Source organism: Larus michahellis, chromosome 6, assembly GCF_964199755.1.
Source record: "Larus michahellis chromosome 6, bLarMic1.1, whole genome shotgun sequence".
NCBI lineage: Eukaryota > Metazoa > Chordata > Aves > Charadriiformes > Laridae > Larus > Larus michahellis.
This window is the reverse complement of record NC_133901.1, coordinates 54,629,230-54,652,199: the sequence shown is the minus strand read 5'-3', so window position 1 is coordinate 54,652,199 and position 22,970 is coordinate 54,629,230. Positions and strand designations below refer to the sequence as shown.

General features: G+C 43.0%; 1 protein-coding gene and 1 long non-coding RNA gene across 3 annotated transcripts; one reads left to right on the top strand and one right to left on the bottom strand.

Moving 5' to 3' along the window:
• Window positions 1-3,713: 3,713 nt before the first annotated feature.
• On the bottom strand, window positions 3,714-10,572 carry LOC141744311 (uncharacterized). Of its 2 annotated transcripts, none has more exons than XR_012587401.1 (5): window positions 10,470-10,572; window positions 7,538-7,696; window positions 5,923-6,129; window positions 4,192-4,424; window positions 3,714-3,950 (listed from the first exon to the last, which is right to left on the bottom strand). It is a non-coding gene; the product is annotated as an uncharacterized LOC141744311 (long non-coding RNA). The 2 variants fall into 2 exon arrangements; XR_012587400.1 differs by lacking the exon at window positions 10,470-10,572 and adding an exon at window positions 8,030-8,208.
• A 2,621-nt stretch (window positions 10,573-13,193) lies between these two features.
• On the top strand, window positions 13,194-22,372 carry ANKRD1 (ankyrin repeat domain 1). Its single transcript, XM_074589963.1, has 9 exons — window positions 13,194-13,522; window positions 15,136-15,315; window positions 17,141-17,278; window positions 17,369-17,476; window positions 18,132-18,230; window positions 19,576-19,674; window positions 19,811-19,909; window positions 20,070-20,168; window positions 21,433-22,372. Exons 1-9 carry the CDS (start codon window positions 13,496-13,498, stop codon window positions 21,541-21,543), a joined length of 960 nt encoding a protein of 319 aa, XP_074446064.1. The 5' UTR covers window positions 13,194-13,495; the 3' UTR covers window positions 21,544-22,372.
• Window positions 22,373-22,970: the final 598 nt, after the last annotated feature.

Here is a 22,970-nt window from a genome sequence, read left to right as displayed (position 1 = left end):
CTGTTTTGGACATATTAGCTTCAGCCAGCTGGTTTTTAGACAGTTTGAGGTGAGAGCTGATTATGGGGGAAGCTTTGAACTCATCTATGGCATCTCAGGACACTGTGGCTTTTTAGGCCATAGCCTTCAACTCGTATAAGTTATGAACTGAAGATCTTACTACCTGGAAAGAGAAATAGAGAGAATACCCTGAAATGTAGGTAATCCATGGGTAAAACTTACTAGCTCATTCCAAAAACTTTGAATTATTTGCTTGAATGAAATGCTGGAAGTACGACAATTTGAAATGGGTTGAAAAGCCCAATCAAAAAAGTTTGTAAATTCTGGGTTTGAAGTAACTTTTAAACAAGATTATTTTGACTACTCTGTCAAGTACAGAATTATAACTCCTTCTAACAGGTCTAAAGCCATTAAACGTTCAGTATCTATAGCATAATAATGCAAAATAAAACACAGGTTATGCCTGCAATAACACTTTTTTCTGTGGTAAATTGTTCATTAGATCTTGTTATGATTCAATAACCTATATCCCATTAATTCACTCACATTTTATAGACTCTATACATAGATTGAATTTATGTAATTTGTGCTTGTGCTTGGAATTCGTCTTCTGTCAAGACGAAATTGGCAGATCCTTATGCTGTGATTAGCGTTCTGGATTTCAAATGTCTGTCAGCAGGTGGTCAAAACCATCAGCTCATAAAGGAACCGGTCTGCCCCTGGTACTGGCTCTTGCACAAGGACACGACTTGCAATTTGCAACACGAAACTCACGATAACCATAGAAACAAAGCAATTCCTATGTGCAGAGAGGGGTTTGGTCTCCCTACTTTCCTCAGCTAGTGGCAAGTCTGTGTATCTCGTCCTTTCGTCTTCTCTGGGTAGAGTTACATTCCTGCTGGTGCAGCAAGCCTGGGGAAGGGCTGGGGTAGAATATGCTGCAACACGTTCTGGCTCTGGGGCTGCATGACCACATCATGCCCTTACCAGTAATGAGGTTCCCTGTCTTAAGCTCACGGCGCGCATGGCTGGCGTGGTGCTGCTGGAGGAGCCTGCACCCACACGGGCCGTCAGCTTGTCTCCAGGGCACCCCGGTGTGCGACTTGACTCTCATCCCACCAAGGGAGGGATGGCAGGACTTCAAGTATAGATGCAGGGGAAATTTACCAAACAGAACCCCTCCTGCACCATAAATAACTCATGTAAACACACCCTAAGAGAGGCATGTGGTGGTCTGGCTGGACGTGTGCTTGTAAAGGAAGCCTACAAAAGAATTAGGAACTGGCACCTGACAGAACAACAAATGGATTGCAGGAATTGTTAAAAAACCAGTCATCTTCCAAACCAGATTTTATTCCTTAGCAATTTGGGGAAGAACGTGAGTCCAGCTTTGAGTTCAGCCTGGAAGTAGACATATGATCATTTAATGATGAATAGTGCATGTTTTCACATGAAAAGCCAACAGAACATAGTTTAAGCTTGTATTAGTCCCCAGTCTGGTGTCAAGAAATGCTGTGATCATAGATGATCTCCAGAGGTCCCTTCCAACCCTATGATTCTATGATTCTATGATTCTATGATTCTATGATGTAACTGATTTAAAGAAAATGCAGGCCTAAGAGAAAGTATTCATTAAACTATTCAATGTTGTTTGTTTTTTTTTTTTTTAATAAAAGATTATTTCTGCTGAAGTCAGATCTTCCATCCACTACCTCACTCTATTTTCTCAAGCTCAATTTTCTTGTCAGCCATGTCCCATCTTGCCTGCTTTCATGTGTATGGAAAAGTCAACTGGTCATGCTCGCGTCCTCAAACAAGCGCCTGTGCTGAAAGAACTGGATGAGGTTGAAAATCCAGAGCATGTGCAGTGGCACTTGGCCTTTAAATCTGAAAAGGCAGCCTCTGACACAAAGCAAACGAGAAGTGATCTTTCTGCGAGACCTGAAGTACACCTCTGCCTCTTAAACTGATAACGTGATCTGAAGCCACATGTAAGTGCCTTCCATGGAGAAGCCACCCAAGTGAGAAGCAGGTGAACAAGGCGAGTCACCCGTTGTCACAAGTTCCAGTCTTAACTAAGCCTCCACTCTTTAGCACTGATGAGAAACAGGCACAATCATGTGAGACCAAAGTGCCAAGGATGAAGCAGAAGTTCAAATGCTACTTTTTTTTTTTTTTTACAATATCTGGACACCACCACCTATTTTTTGCAGTTTTTATTGATTCCCCTGCAATGATGTGGTAACAGTTTTAAGTAATTCTTAAGGGTCAGTGTTTACCCTTGTGACCCTTGTCACTAGGATAGCGAGGAGACTTCACTGGATTTCAAAATCTACTGTGTACACTTTGTCAGTCACCTGTATGTTGTACCTTTGGAAAGAATCTGTTACCGGGGAAAGGGAAAGGGTGAACTAAGAAAAACTCCTGCATAGCCATGCTTCCTCAAGCTAAGCCAACGTGCACATCTTTGTAGGGTGATTCACTGTGGGGACCTGAGAAGGAGGAGAGGTCACAGTCCAAAACGACACGTCGGTCTGCCTAACACTGATGTCCTACCACTAGCTATGCCCGTCATGACTAGGTTAAGGGCGTGCAGTAATTCAGCTCAGTCATAGAACTGCTTGAATAGTCATCTGTTCAGTTACATACTTGTAGGTTTATGCTTTAAAAAAACCACAAATGTAGACACCACATGGACTGATTCCACCCAACTGTAACTTAGTTACGAACATGGAGGTGCACTCAGGCCAAGAGCATGCAGGTTACCTGATTCTGTTTCCAAGTTGACACCTAAGTCCCTCGCAATTTCTGATGGCTAAGCAATTTCTACAATCCACTGTGCTTGGTTTTATTTTCAGTAAGAAATGGGTAGGCTGGTCTCTGAATGTATTACATATTGCTTTCGGAAGTGTACGTTTCACTGGAGTACTTCTGTGCCAAGTCAATGGCTTTGGGACGGTCCATCATCACAAAACTCCTTATGTGTGCAAGGAAAACCGGCACTTCACTGCAAGTACAGAACAACTATGGGATTGCATCAAAATTGCCTAGCTCACTTGCATTGGCATTTACAGGTGGCAGAGGTTACACCATTTTCCAGCTCTTAGTCTGAGGTTCAAAACTTTCCCTTTTGATCTTTTTTTTTTAAATAAAAATACCGTATACGTATCAATGAAACACTACCTGTGAAACCTGCTACCACATGTCCCTGACATTATTCTTAGACAGTAACAAGCAAGAAAATGTTTATCTTTCCCCCACATTCTGAAAGCTCCATTAATATAGACAACTGAGATCTTCCTGGGTAGCAAATAATTGTATTAATTAATGAGTGTGTGAAACAAGATACAAAGAAAGCGTACACTTGAAGGGACTATTTGCATGTACGTGAGTGCCTGTAACTCCAGTGGAGACAAATGTGAGATGCACATACAAACAGAAGGGAGAATACATTCACCACGCTGGATGGAAAAAGGCCAGCCTGGAACAGTGGAATGCATAGAGGGATTTAAAGCAGGATTACAGATGCCTGTGGCAACTGCTCTCAATAAATTATAGTTAGATCAAAGAAAAATAGAATGCTTTGATAAGAGATTAACAAGCACCATTCTCAAATGTACAGTTGTAATTAAAAAAAATAAAATTACATTTTAACCCCTTACTCAAGGTATTATGGTTTTTTTTCTAGTTTTACTTACAAGTGAATTCTGGCACCCAGGGATAAAGACAGCTTTTTCCATGTCTTCATTTTGTTACAACCAGCCACCAAATAAACAGACAATCATTATTTTTATGCACGCACCAGGAGTTCTGATACGGGACATGGGGCTGGCAGGGGGGTGGGGTCAATTTTAGAAAGACTAGGTGACCTGCTGCAGCAAAATGGCAAAGAGATAATCAGGCAGCAAGTCTGTTGCTTTCCTTGAGTTACACGTTATGTATTTACCAACCTGTAATAAAGAAGAGAAAAACAAAATTTTATTTGCTTTCATCTATTTTCTAGAGCCACTGCTTGCCCTAGAACATAATGAACACGTGCACACTACTGCGTATGCAGCTCAGTAATCAAAGTAGTTCTTTGAAAGGTCAGTGGAAAATTAAGCAGTAAAGTCATAAGTTACTACAAATGTGAATATCCCTCCATCATCTTATACGAAACGTGAAGGTTGCTTCTTTTTTTTGTTAACTTACAGTTAGTGTGGGAAGATGCCTTCTGACTGTTCCCTTCCAGCGTCAGGAAAGCGGGCAGCCCAGCACACGTTCTTCAGTGGCTCTGGGACCGCAGAAGTATTTGCAGGTGCTTGATGCTGCTTCAGAGCAGAAAGGAGAAGCACAGGCTTCTCCAAATCTGAGCATTTGAATGCTGCAGTTGTCTAGAAATTCTGTCTTTGGAGAAATCACCTTCACGTGACTACTCCACGTTTCTGAAAAATTTGTTCAGACAGTAGAAGTAAAAGCTGGCATTACGGCTTTATGATTTCATATCCAGGAACTGCTCATCCACACATTTTTCACCTGAAGGTTAAAATCTACCATTTTCTCCCACTAGTTCCTGGTTGTGCAAGTCATAATTAGAAAGTCCTCTGCACTTGCAAGGTGCATTTAGTAGCTGACTTGAATTTCTCAGTCAACTGGCACTGACAGTTCTAATATTTTGCTTGGAATTATTCCACGTGGTTCAACAGGCTGGAGGTCTGCTTCATAGCTATATGTGTTCCTGTGAGTGACACTGTAATGCCTGGAGAGCTCATTCTACCAAACATTCATTCCCGATGAGAAGATGCTTTCGTCCTCTCATCAATGATTTATGGTTGATACAGAATGCAGTGCACTTCCTTCCTCCCTTAAAAATCCCTAGTGAAAGTAGCATCATTTCCAACCTCATCAGCACTAAGCTATACAATTTTCCATGAAATCTGAGGCATTAAGGTGAGGGAAGCATGGATACACACTCTTGGGATTCACTTTTTCAAGTTTTACTGAGGTGGCACCACAAATTCAGCGTTTGAAGTCTCTGTGTTTGTGCTTCTGGCACAGAGGCTGCACATGGCAGTAGCCCTCAAAAATTAAATTACCATTGTAGGACATAGCATACAACAACGGTGTTCTTATTGCTGGGTAGATGTTCAAAGCACACGGCAGTGCTGTATTTTGACTCCTCTCAGTATATTTTTTTTCTCTAGTTGCTGATTTATTGATTGACTGACTTTTTATCAAAGCAACAATTCTCGTATCTTCCATCTGTGCAGGTCTCTGGGTAGGGGATTTCTGTAGGAGGTGACAAACGTCATATATCTCTCCAGTGAATCTTTTTTTTCCCTCAAAAGAGGGAAAAAATTTCTCCTGATTTCTATGATCACAAACTAAAAGAGGAAAGATAATAAGAATTTGCAAGGAGAACTACAAATTGATCTGTACCTGGCTACAAACTCATCAGTCTGGCATGCCGAGCAAGCATGTGCAAACCTAAGAGTTTTACTGCGACCATGACTTAGACTTCTGACAAATAAAGCTCAAGAACATTGAAAAGGAAAGGAAAAAGTTTTTCTAGACCTATTTGAGCTAGAAATCAAAGTTGGTTGTCAGTCTGAGATGTCCTATACTTCCTCACTTCAGGAAAGCTGGGAGCCCAGTAGAATTTAAATGGACTTGCAATGCTTCACTATTTCTCCTCTACTTTCTGCCAAAACTAAGAATTGCAGAGAGACTTCATGAAGGAAAAAAAAAAAAACCAAACTAGCCAAAACTGTGGTATGTTTCACAAGTTGCGGTTTCTTGGCAAAGTTCCAGGTGATTTCTTATTTCCTCCAGACCAGCTCTCCCACTCGTGTTGCTAAGCAGGAAAGCAATGCCCTTTCCCCTTCTCATCGTGCAACGTGATATAAAAGCATGAGGTTTCAAGAGAACTGAATGGCCACTCACTTGAAAGGAAGACAACACAGCGGTCTGAAGTAGTGCCAGAGAAGGTGGTGGCCTCTTCTTTCCATTCGGACGGGAACACCACTGAATGTATTCACTTCTGCCGTCGCATAGCAAGAACCCTTGGCCATCTGAAAAGATGGGCCTAGATACATAAGAATGCCTTTCAGTGCTTCCATGCTCTCAGTTTCTTGACTTTTTTTCTTGTATCTATTATTAAAAGGAAAATATGTGACTGTTTTTACATTTCTTCACCACTAAATTCAGTGTTTGGATTAATGCTGTCCTATATCTCCCCCCTTGACGCCATGAGGGGAGGAAAAAGAAGGCTCTCCCAGGTGTTTCTACCATGATATAGTGAGGACAGCCTGCCCCTGCGCTGGCTTTCCCCCATGGGTGGTCTAACAAGACATGGGTAAAAAAAAAAAGCAAAGCTCATAGAAAATTTCTTACAGGGTATGTGAGTTAGATACGGGAGGCAACAACTGGCTAGTCACAGCTTAGTGACCTTTCTAGCTCCTTAATTTGGATAACAACAGATTTTGGGGGGAAAAGGCCTACCCCATGGTCTCCTTATCCAACTGGCTCTGGTGTAAAGATGCCTTTGCTGAGAGAAAATAGCTATGGGGAAAATTTTTGGTATTTTCTCTTGTGAAATAACAACTTACTAAAAATAGTGCCTGCAGATGAATATGTTGCAGTTTGCAGGCCCAGAGAAACCAATTTAGATCATTCACTCGTCTTTCCTCCTTTTTGATGCATTCCCTACATTTTCTCCTGAAGTAAAACAGAATGCAGAAATCCCATGCCAAAGTGTTGTAATGGACTTCGGTAAAACTTATGTATGTTACAGAAGGGTACGAGGTTTTTTCCAAGTTCATCATCTGACATAAATTTGCATCTGATTATGATACTTTAGAGGAAAAGGTGGGTTTGGAGGGTCTTTTTGGGTTTTTTTTGTTTGTTTGGTTGGTTGTTTTTTAATTACTCTCTTCTTTAAAATGAAACTCAATTTGCATTTTTATTATATGCACTGTACCTGTAACAAACCGATAAAAAAAGAGAAAATTGATTTGTCCATCTGTGTTTGCAGTCGCAGAAATACTTACCCTCTAGCCCCAAGAGGATGACCAACATAATATGAGGTAACGCAATTCCAAAGTTGCATCGATGCTTTTCCATCCTCACTGGTATTACGGCAATCAAAGGATATATTTGTTAAAAATAGCTTGGATACAAATCCAATAGTATCTCACTGCCAATGAAACCTCATCTCATGAAAGGAGGGGGGGGGGGGAGTTTTTCAGCAAATTTAATGTGAAGCAGATTTATGCATTTACATTTTGATTGCAATATACTAAAAGCAAAAAAAAAAATCACCATAAAAAGGTTGTTTTTTCCAGGTAATAGTGGTTTTCAAGATCTCCTCAACCTGTTTCTAACATTATAGAGGATATGGTTTCAATAAACGAGAAAGAGGGAGAGAGGCTGCTGTGTCTGAATGCGTGTATTATGCCAGTGTTGTGACATATAATTGTTTTCCTAACTGATTACAAAATCAATGTTCTATGAAAACATTCTCATATTTTTAAGCACGTTCCATCCAATTCTTTCTCACCTTGATTCCCTGAGCTCCCTTTTATTCACAAGATGCAGGAACATCCTTGAGGTAGAGCGTCTGCTGGGGTTGCATCCAAAGATCTCACAGGCCAGCTTCCGCGCCAGGAAAGCAGAGAAGCTTTTTGTTTTTCCTTATCTCCCAAGACATTTTGACTGGCTGAAAATGATGAAAGAGAATCAACAGGCAGTCTGACCTGACTCGGTTCCAGGAAAACAGGGGGAAGGGTTAATCAAAGCTTTATGAAGAAACAATCGGACATGTTACACGCAACGAATACCAATCCATGTGGCTGGATGCAAAGCAGATCTTTTTAAACAGGTCTCTTTCCACAGGATGAAAGGTCTAGTTGACAGTAGCATTCACGTTAATGCAGTTTACTTGGGTCTTGCCAAAGCATTTCATTTCATGGCGTACGTTGGTATGAATTAAAAAGCATGCATTATATGGAATTAAAAGGATGCACTTTGGAAGAGCTAAAAGCTGGCTTACTGACAGATCGCAAAGTGGTGAGAGTAACGAGTGGAACTATTTCCAGCAGATTCCCACAAGGATCAGTTCCTGGTACAACATCGTTTAGTATTTTCATCACGTGTCCAAACAATGATGTAAAATCAGTCCCGAGATGGTTGGGGGCTGGAGCACTTAACTGTGTAAGAAACGGCTGGGTGAACTGGACTTGTTCAGCCTGGAGAAGACCAGGTTTCACAGAAACTCAGAGCAGCCTATGAGGAGGTTACAAAGAAAGCAGATCCAGGATTTTTAGGGATTTTTATGGGAAGAGAGTGAGAGACCATGATCATAAATTGAAACGGGGAAACTTTCAATTGTATATAAGGAAAAAAAATCACTATGAGGATATTCAGACATTGGATCAGGATGGCCAGGGAGGTTACGAAATCTCTGTCCATGGAGGTTTTCAAGATCTGACTGGACGAAGCCCTCAGCAACCTTCCCTGAATTCAATTTTGACCTTGTTTTGAGCAGAAACTTGGACTAGATGACCTCTCAAGGTCCTTCCTGTTATTGCATGTTATGACTGTAATTTGGTCAGTCCTGCCTGGAGGCCAATTTGGGAATCCCATTAGATAACTCCTTCAACATATGCTGTAACGTAACGCTACAGGGAAAACCAACGCTTGGATGTTATTTGGCCACTGCTGGTAGGCAGCCCCGCACAAAACTTGCCATCTTTGCAGGGTGGAATTCCCAAAACTGAAGCAGCCAGTTGCCAAGTGACCACCACAGCCCACGAAGTCTGGCCCTGCTGCCCAGTGGAGATCTCCTGTGTCTCCTGAGCTGCTACTTTTGCTGTGTCAGTGGACAGAAGAGCAGCGCGGACTTGGACTTTTTTTCTGCTTAAACAAGGAACAGCCCTGCGCACGCTATGCAGCATTTCAGAGGGTTGTTCATATCACCCAAAACTATAGCACCCTCTTACATTTACACAGCAAAAAGGCATTGCTCTACTGGTATGAGAGGGAGCACTTAGGAGCTTTCAGGCAAAGGTATAGCAAGATTCAATAACTGGAGGCTTTGAGTTAGACAATGTAAAATTCAAAATAAAAATAAAATTATGTCCCAGCTTCTCTGGAATGAAGCTGAATTCTCCCTTGCTGCCAGTCAAAAGCACTGGCTATGCTTTACTGTGGAGCACTTGGCCAGTGTAGGTGCCTGTGGGATCATGACTCAAGTGACCGGGATTTGCAGGCATGTTCTCACTCTAATGATAACAACTTCTTCTGCAGTTCTCTACTTGAAGCACTTTTCCTTTCCTGACTGACTTGGAGTTTTTCTGGAGTATTTATGAATGGCAGAAACCCTTTAGACAACTCCACACTGACACAGAAAAGCCTTTTTGTACTTCCTTGACCACACAAAAATGTGTAGTAGATAAACCCATTTGACCACAGATAATGACCCTTCTGGTGTGTTTCGCTGCACTTGCTTGTTAACTGAGACCCATTAAGGTGAGTTACCCAGATTGACGTCTTACAAATGCCATCATGATAAAGCTCAAGGCTTCAGGTAAATTCAAATACCTTGTTTTTAAATAGAAATCACAGTATTTTTTTTTTCCTATTATGTGAATTCCCCAACCCTAATGTCACTTGAGGAGGGTTTTTTTTTTTAAGCCCTACAGTAAGTGCTGCAACTGTTGACTCATTGCTGGTTTGGGTTTTGACACCAGCGGACTGTGCTGGCCACACCAGCGACCCGCCAGACTATGACTTCTTTGTTCCTTTGGTAACAACTGAAGAAATGGAATTACAGCCTCATCCTTTAACAATGTCTCATATTCTAATTTTGTACTTAAAACTAACGTTGTATTCCTAGGTGAAATAGCTTGGGGTTTTTTTTTCCCCTAAGGAGACAATGTGTTTCTCTTTAGCAGTTTAATACACAAAAAATACACATTGATAAGAAGTCTACAAGTTGTTTTAAACTGATGATGTAGCCATTCCCTGATCACTTTAGAAAAAGCAGACAGACATATATATCACTATGTTGAAAAAGTTAGAGCATGAGTGGTATAATTTGCATATTGTAGTTAACTCATACCCAAACTGCTTTTTGACAATAAATAGCAAAGAGTATGGGTTAGGCAAGTAGAAGTGTTTCCTGCTTTTTATGGAAAACAAACAGCTAAAAAAGAGGAGGACACAAACACGGTTATCCCAGTATACTATTATTTCCTGCTCCGTTGTATGTGGATATACGTAAGGCATGCCGGATGCTCACACATACTGAGAAATAAACAAGCCATTACACACCGGCAGATCGCTCAGCCAGGAGCAGGCTACGGGTTACTGCTTCTTATGCGCACCTTGGGCATGAATTTATCCTTGACTGCACACACACGGAACATAGTTTGCTGGATTAATACCCTCTTAGGTGCATAAGCACTCCCCACCGACTGATTTTTTCATACCTTTACTTATTTAGCAGCAGGAGATGGACAGAGACAGCCAGGCACAACGGCATTCCAAGGGGCAGCATCTTCAGATGCAAGGACAGAGCCAAGGGCAGAGTGCTGGAAAATGTAAGACAGCCGAGTACAGCAGTGACGGCATTGAAAACACGACGGTACTACACTTGACAGGAGGTGGCAATATCATCTGTATCACACCGAATGCTTTCACTCTACCATTAACCTCTTTAAAAAATTAATTATAAAAATCCTTTATAGTATTTAGACAACTTCTCTTTTGACAGCAGGGAAGGGGGTGTGCCATACAGTTTTCTCTCTCTCACACTGAGCCTCCTGCCCTTTTGTGTTTTTCTCTGTGAAGTTTTTGTATGCCAATATCCAATTGCCTCACACCTTGCAGATCATCGCTCTGCCCTTAGCCTTTAGTGGAGTGGCAAGAGTTTTTCAGATTCCCGTTACACATCTCCCACTGACCATCTGCTATTACCACCTTACCGAGAAATCACTTGTTGAAAGGTGATTAAGTGGTTACAGTCCAGCACAAGGTTGCAAGCTCATTATACTACTTCCCCCTCCAATATTAAGCAATAGCGATAAGCATCCGGCCGAGAGCCTTAGCTGATATGAGTCAGTGCATTTCTGCTATTTCCATAGGGCTACCTTGGTTTACATGACATTTAGCTTACAAGCATTTACCATTAGGTTACTTTAGATTCCAGCTTCCGTTAAAATGGATTTCTGTGTGCCACCCTTTTCACACAGAAACTAAGGACAATCAAGGAAGATTCTTTTCTATTCTTTAGTATTCTTTTAGTCATCAGGGATGGGATGTTTTAAAGACAATTACTGAATTATCTCTAAATAAACCGGGGTTTTTTGGTAGCACTCACGGTGTGAGAAGTGGGTTTGTGTTTCCCCTCAGAGCACTGAGGTTTACTGTAAAGCCACTCTGGCTCTGGATTTAAGTACCATTTGCAGAGGAAGATCTATCTACTTAAACCTTCCAGTTCAGGTTTTTCAGAGTCAGTTTGAAATACCAGGCTGTTAAAAAAAAAGGGGGGAAAGCAAAAAAAAAAAAGCTTCAAAGTAAGCTTCAGATACAATGGGGCCAGAGGCAGTTCACAGCTTCTTAAACAGTTTTTGTTCTTAAAGCAAACCCCTACATTTCTCTTCCCGCATCAGGTCTCCGCTGTGATCTGCTTCCGCTAAAGCAGCGACAATCTTTTTGCAGCCGTCCTGTGAGAGCTGCGGATTCCAAGACAATCACCCAAATAAGCGTCACAGAACAAAACAGACTGAGATAAGCTGTTACAGCACATTTGTAAACAAGAAAAAGCCAAACCGAGCTGCCTTTTATCATAGAGACATATAGCAGGAGCACGAAACTGCTGTGGAAAAAAAGCCCGGCAGTGTGATTCAGGACATACCACTCCGGGGCAATGATATCCTGGCTGTACTTAGGTTTGGAAAAAAATGTTCTGAAAGGTTCTCTTGCTGCCACATACTCTATTTTAGTTCTGGGGCTCATCCTCTAATGTCATATATATTCTGAGTAGTAAAGGAACCACCTGATGTCCAGCTTCATTTCAGGGAAAGGGAGGGCGTAGGTATGATGGGCACTAGAAAACAAGTTTGGATGTACTCAGATTACTGGGAGATCGTTCAGAGGAGAGACACCTTGAAAGGTCAGCATCAGGAACGCAGCATGCTAATGATGCTAATGATATAAACAACACCCAAGATAGCTAGATCTTGATCTGGTGAAGCAGTTATGTACACGTCGTACTTGAAGCACCTGAGCAGTTGTATTCATTTCAGCCAGGTGACCTGGATGCCTACAGCCAGGCTTGTATCTCCCCAGGCAGAAGCTCCTAGCATCGCAGAATGGCAGAACTGATTTTTCTTGGCATTTATCCACACTCTTTACATGCAAAGACTAATGCACCTTCCTTTTATAAAATAGCCTTCTGCTGGTGTTCATTCTCCTGCTGCCAGGCTACTCTGATTCATTGCACAAGAAAAGCTTTTCCAAAGGACTCAGTAACGGCTTTTCCCCAAAACACACACATCATCTGTATATATTTGTCTGCATCCCATCTTATCTCCAAAAATGAACAAATCACTTGTGCCCCTATTCTCTCATATCCAAAAGGAAAATATTGCCTGAGAAAACAGTATTAGTTTTACTTTTCCTTTTTTGCATAATGGGACAAAATTTATTATTCTGCTTATGATCACTGACAAAGTCCCAGAAAAATGCAAAGCTTGCTGTTTTGAGGTCTCACACTGATTGTAACTTATCATGTCATAGACCCTTTTTGCACCAGAGACATCATTCTGGCTTAGTAATCCCTTCAGAGAATTCCTTCCAACAAATATAGAAGACTGCCATCATGATGAGAAAAATCCTTTCCCCTAAAACTGTTTATCATCCAAGAATAAATAGCATTGAAAAGACCGGCTTTCCAAGACTTAAGGGGTCATCATCCATTTATCAGAAGATACTACTACAAGTATTGTACATAAGCTACTTACCCTTTGCAGTGTCTTACTGTCATCTGAATGTCAGTTTAAAAAAAAAAAAAACTTTAAAAAAAAAAAGAAGATGAAGATATAATGCTATATCAACAGACAGCTGTCCTAGTGGGCACCGGGAACAGGGAATGACTCGCGTTGCTGAGCCGTGCAGTCATTGCCACAGGAATGATGAGGTCACATTTCATTCCGATTCACATTCTCAGTGTGGTCAGACTGTGAGGCTCACCCTTCCTCGCCCAACTGACGCCCCCCTCCCTGCCTCGACACCAGATCTGGCTCGTTAACGTGTCTGGAATGAGCGCGAGCCTACCTCTCAGCTGGCAAGCCCAAGGGGCATACTTGGATTCCCAGGTTGGAAGATTATCTCATTCAAGCGCGGTTCTCCCAAAGATATATAAGCAAAGCTAGCGTGGTGGGCCCTGCAGAGCTGGCTTGAGCACTTGGGAGTTTCAGCCATACCGGAGTACAGCCTTCAAACGCTGGCAAATATGATGATGATGAAAGTAGAGGAGCTGGTAGGTACAACCTTCTTTCATTTATTCGCAATTACTTTTCTTTCTAGACTGTCATTATACCAGGCAGAGAGAGACCACCTTTGTGGATCATCAAGGGGATGCGGCAGGTTACCAGCCCTGCTGTGCACTGGGTGCAAAACCCGTTTATATACTGTAGGTTATCCTACTATATTCTCACTTTAACTTCTCCTTGGGAAGGGGGCTCACCACTGATACCAATACATAGCTGTTTGGATTTTGCATCAGAACATAGTTCACCAGGAAGAAGAGACTGACCAAAATTTAGCTATATATTTCCCTTTGACTTTGATTTTCCTTTTAATTTTTTTTAGAAGCTAATAAGTTGATCATCACACTCAGTAATTCCAATCCTGTAAGGGACTGGGAGGAGGTATCAATGCAGAGAAACCAAAGTATTTTCCAAATCTAAACTAACAGTTTAGTAATAAGTGTTCTTTTCTAATAATAAACTAACAGTTCCTACACCCACTGCTGTTCACGGCATAACAAGTCTCTGAAAACTAATGTCTAAACCAGACCACAAGTATCGGGACATTCCACTGCAGAGTTCAGACTAAGAATGCCTGTTTTGATCAATAAACTGGGAAAACAGGAACGATCCAGTAAAACACTGGAACATCACACAGAAACCCCTTTTTTCCCCTGATGGCTGTGGTAAGATGCAACCGCCGTACAGCCTAATAGTTAATGCTGTCTTAAACTCTTTGGCAAGGCCCTGACAGTTTCTCTAGCGTTAAACTCTAACAAAGACAATTTTACAAGGTGATTGAATGGAAAGGCAGTCTGGGACACATGGATTTACTGAACCACTCTCAAAATGCGCAACAGCCTCTACTAAGTTTATCTCTCTGTACACACTTAATCAAGCATCAGAAATATTTCCAAAGCTACTGAAAGCTGTGCTGCTGCACAGCGTCACAGAGCTCCTGCGCAGGAACCACCTTCTGCCACTTTGCTGGGTGCTAGAAACGGGGACTTTGGTACTGACAGTAATGGGTAAAACCAGCCTTGAAATCACTCAGCCACCCCATTTAACTGCGTTGGATGTGTTTCGACAAAACTGTAAGGTCCCAAGGGAGAAAGCCTCTTCTCCCACTCTACCTGCTCAGTTCCCCTCCTCGACACTCGCAGGGCGCTGGTGGCTGGTCAGGGTGGCTCATTCCACCACAGCCTTTCACAGCCTTCTGAAGACTCCGACACGTGCCAGCGCGGGAACAAACAAGAAAACCCTGAACAAAACAGATGCTCTTCCCAAGTCACTGGCTATTGTCAGTACAGCAGCACCTCGGCCCCAGCCAAGCAGGGAGTTAGACTGTGAGGTGGCCCCATGGGACTTGCCCCAAGCCCTGAAGATGCCGAGGGGGTGTTGCTGTGTGGATGCGGGAGATCTGCCTGCAAGCGAGATTGCTCCAGCCATCCGCATACAGTTAATCCAGGCACAGGCTGAACGAGGTCTGCACTCTGTCTGTCACACACGCCTAGAGCAGGACAGGAATGACATGTAATTAGCCTCTAGGTAATCTGTGTTCCCAGGGGGTGGCTACTGCAGTCATGAAACTGTTGCTTATATTAGATCATGTTTGCTTTTACAGGTGACTGGGAAGAAAGCTGACGATAAAGAGACTGGCAGCTTCCTCCCCGAGGACTTCAAAAATGGAGAGTATGAAGCTGCTGTAAGATTAGAGAAGCAGGAGGACCTAAAGACAGTCTCTGAACACTCACTGACCCGAGGTGATCTGGCTTATGAGAAGGAGAAAAAACTAGAAGCAGAGGTAGGCTCTTGGGTTTTGTGCTTGGCTTTTTATTGTCCCGTGCGCACTTTCTGCTGCAGCCCTTGAAGTTCTGCCTCTTTCTAAGTCAGAAATACATGCGTGGTGAGCTAGATAAACCCTTGGGAGATCACCACCAAAGGAGGCTGGTCTAAAGTCCATTGAAGGCCATGGAGATTTGCTGACTCCTGTAGCCTATGGATGCAGGCAGTAACGCTGTGAAGCAGAACCCCAAACTCCCCCTGTAACGTCTGACCAAAACCCTGGGGGCTCCCTCCTGCCCACAGTCGCCTGCTGCCAGCTCTCAGTAAGGGGGGGCAGCAATCGTAGCCAGTAAGACACCTTCAGCTTGCACACCTGATGACTGCCACCAAAAATAACTAACCCAAGAAAGATGTAAGAGTGCATTTCTGACGCCAGAAGCCCCACCTACCATGAAAATGTTCTTTCTATGAAAACACTGCATTATGCTTACTAGCACATTTGGGAAAAACAATTACAAATGAAAGTGATACCGGTCTACAGAAAAGCACCATTTTGTATTCCTCGAGCATGACAATTCTCCCTATATCCCTAAGAACTGATGGGTTTCCCCCCCAAAATACAGTAACTGTAATATCTTAAATTCGTTGGTGAATAAGCAACCAACTGGCTTAAAAATTTAAAGTGATTTGGGAATGAAAAAGTTTAACTAGCAGGGGGCATAAGACTTTGCTCTGAAAAAAGAAGGGCGGAAAAGTGAGCCTTAGAAATATTAAAACAAACACTATTGACCTTCACCTTCAACAGAGAGATCATTACTTGCTACAGAGGTTTCTTGAGTTCCTCCAGAACAGGGTCCTCAGAGCCTTTTGGTTTTCTAGTTGATCCACAGCCCACTCAGCCAACATAATTATTTTCCATGAAGTCAATGATCTACAGATCAAACCCTAAATGCAGGGAACAATAAAAAGAAGAGGTGGAAGTAACTTGAATAAGAACTCAGTTGAGAAAAATGTGTATCATATGACAGGGTCTCACCAACGTATTTACGCTTAATGATAACCAGGGGACAGAATCTGTCATCTGTATTCACCCTGAGCTACCCCTTGTTTGCGAATCCCCCTTCTGAAGTCAAGGACACCTCCTGGTACCTGGGATCTTGGCCCTCAGTTCAGGCAACACATTTGCCCTTGACGTTAGCAGTGCCCCACGCTGACTTCATGCAGGGATGCTTTTTACAAGCAGGCATGATGAAGCCTTAAACATTTATTGAACTGTCCCTCCAAGGATCCTGGGGACACTCTTTGTGGTTTACCAAAATGTAACACTTGCTGACTGAAATGCTAAGATTGGTAGAAACCTTCCTCTTCGCTTAAGGGTATATTTTTCATCAAAGAGGATTAAGTTACAATAAATCAGGGGCTGCATCACAAAAGCGATTGAAGAAAAAACGCTTGGTGGAACTGCAGGGGCTTCCCAGCTCTCAGAAGCTGCACATGAGGTTTCTTAAATTGTTGGGCCGGAAGGGATTGCAAGGCTGCTCTGACTCCTGGCCTAGTACAGACCAAAAATTCATGCTATATATCCCACAGCACATGGCTGAAGTGGCCTCTAGGAAGAGGTCCAACGGTGTATGAAAACCTGGAGTTGATGTAGAATTTCTCACACACTTAGTAACTTATTCTAACGGTCAGTTAGCCCTAGCTGTAAAAAAAGGACAACTTATTTCAAAGTTCATCCAGTCTTAACTGAATTCAGGTGGATAGTAGCACGCCCTGTCCTGCCACTCCGAAGGGAGCAGTGGTCACACTCAGCTCAACCTGTGGGCTTCCCTGATTTCTTTCAGCTGAAGAAGAAGAAATTAGAGGAGAGGTCAAAACTTGAAAACTTAGAGGATCTTGAAAAAATTATTCAGTTGAAGAAGAAGAAGAAATGCAAGAAAGTGAAAGCGCCCGTTACAAAGGAACCTGAACCAGAAGTTATTGTAAGTTATTTCCAAGTACCTCCTTCTGGGGAAGCATTGATGGGGTTTTGTGCCACATGCGTTTACACCCTGTACATTTCTTTCCATCAGACCGGACCAGTGGATATACCCACATTCTTCAGAGCTGCACTGGAGAATAAGCTGCCAGTAATTGAAAAATACCTGTCAGACAAAGGGGATCCAAATGTCTGCGATGAGGTACAATCTTCCTTCTTACTGCAAAGCCCGCTACAGAAAAGAGGTTATTACAGAGCAGTAATGACTTTTACCGCTAGGTTTTGTAGCTTCCACGCTTTTGAGGAGAAAAAAGGGTGGGGGGAACATAAGTAAACACTGGTAGTTTGGTATAGCAAGTTTTCTAGTGATGAAGGGGCCACTGCAACCCTTCAAAGTAACATTATCTCAAAAGAACCTTTACGTTTAAAAGCAAGCTCTTGGTGCCCAGGAGACCCTGATTTTCTGTAACAGGTGGTCTTCCAGCCCTACAGATGAACAGACAAGAAATTTGTGTGCAGAACGACAAAGAAAGCGACGCTGCCCGCCCTCATACATTATCATAAGCTGCATTTGCAAAACGCAGTGTTGCATGTTGGATGGGGGAACTCGACAGGCATCATTTTAAATTTGAATGCCATATTGCAGATATTTCTCACATCCTTTAAAATGCTGGGTAGGCAGCTACCAGGATGCTATTAAAATTTAGCAGATTTCAGGTCTCAAAAGTATTAGCTCTTGAAAATGAATCAGCAGAAAGTACGTATTTGCCATCATCCGAGGGAGTCGGGCAGAAAAGATTTAAAGATATCTTTTTGTGCCATATATAATATCTGACTTTGCACTGTTTTAATTGCAGTACAAACGCACTGCATTGCACAGGGCATGCTCTGAAGGACATCTCGAGGTGGTGAAAAAATTGGTGGAAGCTGGAGCCCGCCTTGAACAGAAAGACATGGTACGCGCAGCAACTCACACTTCTTTCAGAAAACTGCCCATTGTTTTATAAGCGCCCAGAGGAGCAGTCACAGAAGGGTTATGAAGCATTGGAACAGGCTGCCCAGGGAAGTGGTTGAGGCACCATCCCTGGAGGTATTTAAAAGACGGGTAGACATAGTGCTTAGAGATATGGTTTAGTGACGGTTTTTGTCAGAGTTAGGTTGATGGTTGGGCTAGGTGATCTGAAAGGTCCCTTCCAACCTAGGCAATTCTATGATTCTAAGAGGAGCATTAAAAGGCCTTACAGCATCATGTAACTTTATCCTTAAAATCACACTGTTGAGGAGAGGTTTCAGGAGGGGGTGTCTGCCTCCCTTTGCCAAAGTGCTGGAAAACACAGGAAGCGGAGGAAGAGGCTGGCCAGCAAAATGCCACAAGCAGCAAAGCCTCACGTAGGGCGAGAGCTGGGGTCAGGCCACTGCTTCAGCCCAACAGCAGGTGGTGGAGACGCTGCTGTCCCACGCCTGTGCCCAGGGCTCAGCACAACACATTACATTCTCCGCTGGGATTTCAAGGCTGCGCTCGGGAGACACCCCTGCTCCTCCAGGAACGCCGGCCACGAGGGTAGATGAGTATCAGCAGCTTCTGCAGCTGTTTTTTTTTGGTTTTTTTTTGCTTCTCCACTCCCAGCTCTTCATCCCTTTGTTAAACAGTCAGAAGCAGCCAGCCCCACTCCCCCTCGCTCAACCCAGCAGCGTAAGAAGCAGGAGGAAGGGAGTGTAAGAAACGGGAGGAAGGACAGGCAGAGCGAGACCTTCAAGGGACATTCCACCCTCCCAGCAGAGCTGAGGGCAGAGAAACTGAATCTCGTAGAAGGAAAGGGTTCTAATACACTTCATGGATCTGCATAACTTTGTGGTTTTAAAAAAAAAAAAAAAAAAAAAAAAAAAAAAGAGCTGTTCGTTCCCTTGCGCATAATTTTCTGTGCATTTTAGAACCCAAAAGGCATAAAAAAAAAATAATAACTAGCACATAGCAGCCCCATACACCTGGCTAAAGATAACTTCTAAATTCACAGAATAGACAAAACACACCCTCTCACAGCAGCGTTGCCAAGATCTCCGTCTTTAAGAGCAACACGCAGCAAGCGTGAAGAGTGAGAAACTCACAGTACTAAAGAAATTAGGGCAAAAATAAGAAAAGCTGTTACTAGAAACAACTCAGCGATCAGAGTGAAGTGCTTTAGGTTAAATTGCCCGAAAATGATTTTGAATCAATTTAGAAATTTGATCAAAATGGATTAATTTTTTTAAAAAAATATAACGACGAATTAAATTGCTTTCCATTTGTTTTTCCTGCTGCAGCTTGAATCTACAGCCCTGCACTGGGCGTGCCGGGGGGGGAACCTGGATGTTCTGAAATTCTTACTGGACAAAGGGATAAACAGAAACGCAAGAGACAAGGTATGTGCTTCTGGGGCTTCCTAAATTGCAGGTGAAAAGCCGACCCTTACTCCAGGTGGATAATTTTTGGCGGCCGTTCTTGAAGCGGCCTTTACCTGTTCCGTGCCACTGACTGGTTCCTCCTCCCCCCGCCCAGCTGCTCAGCACCCCTTTGCACGTGGCTGTGCGGACGGGCCAGTACGACTGCGGGGAGCACCTCATCGCCTGTGAAGCAGATCTCAACGCCAGAGACAGAGTGAGTACCAACGACTCCTTACCCGTCAGCTAGCAGGTAGCATCAAGCCGCTGCCCGCCTTGACAGTCCCGCTTGTCGGTAACAAATCCCCGCTGACGCGGTTGGTCCGCGGCGCTGGACCGGTGGGACTGACGCTGTGGTCCATGTCTCTTGCCCCTAGGAAGGAGACACGCCGATGCATGATGCCGTGAGGCTGAACCGCTACAAGATGATCAGGCTTCTGATTCTGTACGGAGCAGATCTGACTATAAAGAACTGCGTAAGTAATAGCAAAAAAACCATAAATGCAGTAATTCAAAACGCTTCAGAATAAGTTTGCCTTGAGAGCGGTTTCATAGGTTTCAAGGCCAGGAGAGACAGATTTAATTAGATCATTTCAGAGTTAATTAAAGCAGAGCTGACACAGGGATAGTATAACTTGGGGGAGGTCAGGGAGAAGAGGAAAAAACAGTACTTCTAAAACCAAAACCTAACAGCTCCAGCTTAAAACAGCACATCTTTCTATGGAGTTAATTACACGTGTCATATATTGAAAAGATCTAAACAGACACTTGCTCTCAGCACAACTCCTGGGCTTCAACCACCGCTGAGACAAGAAAGAAGATCTTGGTTTGTCAGAGAAACTTCCTTTCTGTTAAACCCACAGCCAATGGCGAGCCCAAGCGCTACACCTGGATGACTGGCTGCTACCCTGACCATTGGGCAACAAATCCCCGCAGCTCAACAGAGCTTTGATTTCAGAAGCCCCACGCCTGACTTCTTGCTCACAGCCACCCCACCAGCAGCAGATATGTTGCTGGAGCTCTGTGACCAGTTGTTAAAACACAGCGTATCACAGCCCCCTTTCCCCAAAACACAAACCAAGCAGCAGTAGGACAGACAGTGAGTTTTACCAGTGCCAGTCCACATTTTTGATAGGCAATCAATCAAAAATTAAGGGGACAAGGAAGAAACTAATCACTGCAGCACTTTGCATTCCCTGCTCTGCCCACGCTCTCCAAAGCAGGGCCACTATCCCAGCATTATCCCTCATCAGGGTATGGAAATGATGAAAGGTACAGCCCCAAAGGCCAAAGACCTGCTCTCTCAGGCTTTGTCTGCACACAAAAGTTGCTCCTGTTTAATTTAGATGTGGTTCATAACCTAATTAAACCAGCACAAACTCTTATCTGAATTCGCAATTAAGTAGAAGAGTGGCTTATTGAGGTTTCATCTAAATGTATTTCTAATCAGTTTAAACGAGATCAGAAGAAACACCTGCATGCTCTGCCAGTCATGGTATTTGCTAATACGGCTTAGACCCGCTGAAACCCGGGGAGATTTCACCATGGGTCTGACCAGGACTGGGACTAGGTCTGTAGAGCAGAAGGACTCTGGTCTCGGGGAGGCGAGAGTAAGTCTGACCTGTAGGTGCAGGAGGGTCTCACATCAGACATATGCGCTGAACAAATATTTAGGGAAGGATGAAGGACTCGGTATTCACTGGCTGAAATTAAATCTTATTCCTCCGCTTTTTCCACCAGCAAGGGAAAACCCCTATGGATCTTGTTCTTCAGTGGCAGAATGGCACCAAAGAGTTATTCAACAGCCTGAAAAACAATTCCTACAAGAGCGTCCATCTAGGCAAGTTCTGAAGAGAGAAACATGACTGCCCTCTTTTTGCTGCTTTTAAATGCTTCTTATGAACCTGGAGAAAAATAGCCCTGAATATAGTATTTTTATTGAAAATATTTATTACTGGATTATTTGAAGTACCTGCACTGAAAACCACACAGCAAACGCGCAGATAAATCATTTTTAAAGGCAGGTTGAGTGTTAAAATTCCACTGCTTTTCAAATGGCTTTATTTATTACTATTTATTATTTATTTATTTAAAAGGTAATTTTAAATTATTTTCAATATTATTGTAGCTTTTTTTTAAAATAGAGCTTTACGCCCTAATGCAGTCTTTGCCAACAAGATAAATCCTTTTGTCTTAGACGGCAGTACTCCCAACTACATTAGCAACTTCCCTCAAGCCTTCCAACAGCTCTAAATAGCGAATACTTGCAACTGTTGCCTTGTCTCTGCCAAATTCTCACTATTAAAATAATATGTTAAACGAGTGATGATACGTGGAAGAGCAATGGAAGAAGGTGTACCGAGGTGCCAAGTGGATTTAAAGAAGCAGTTGAGTAATGAGGTTTACACGGCGTTTGGCAATTGTGGTTGATAGAGAGCTAGAGGACAGAGCTCCAACCACCACGTAACCGTCCGGACTGTGGGATTCAGGTGCAACATTATGAAGGTGACAGGAGACAGAATCAGGAATGTGAATTTTTTTTTTTTAAGCTAGACTACGATGAAGTCGGATGATTGAAGAATGCAAAAACAGATTATGTATATTTGTAAATTTGTACTGCTCTTTCTGTACATTTTGTACTGGTCTATTTCGGATTAAATAAACAGAGTGGTTCTTTTTATTTGCTGGAGTGGATTATGAAGTGGTCAGCACACGCAGGGTAATTCTGTCTCTCTTTAAAGAAAATTCACATCTTGGCCTCTGCAAAATTCTTAGAAACTCAAAAAAAAAAAAGTCTCAGCTGGCTCGAGCAGGCAGCCCTTGAGCTACCTCCCTGCCACTGTTAGATAAATGCCATCTTACTAATTTTGTTAAATGGAAAAACATACACAAAAGCAGAAAGACAGTACTTGAGTAGCTAGTAAATCAAAGCTACAGTTTTATTGCTGAGATTGATTTAATATCTGTTTCTCAGCAAGTCAGTACTTAACTGTGGGGAGCACAGGAGACAGCGTCAGTTCTCCAAGCCACGGGAGATGCTGAGTCCTGCTAGGAAAGGTTCCTCTGCCTTGGCTTTAGCAGAAGCAGAACAATCTTAACAGTGCTGCCAGCAGAGGCATCGATGTCTAATTTCCTTGGGACATTACAGGCTGCATTCAGTTAAAATCTTAACACCCTATGGCATGGTCTTCCAGTGAAATATGCCACAGGCTCCCACAAACCAACCCCTTGCAACTGGCTTCTAGCCAGCAGGCTTTACAGCCCGGCCAAAGCAATGT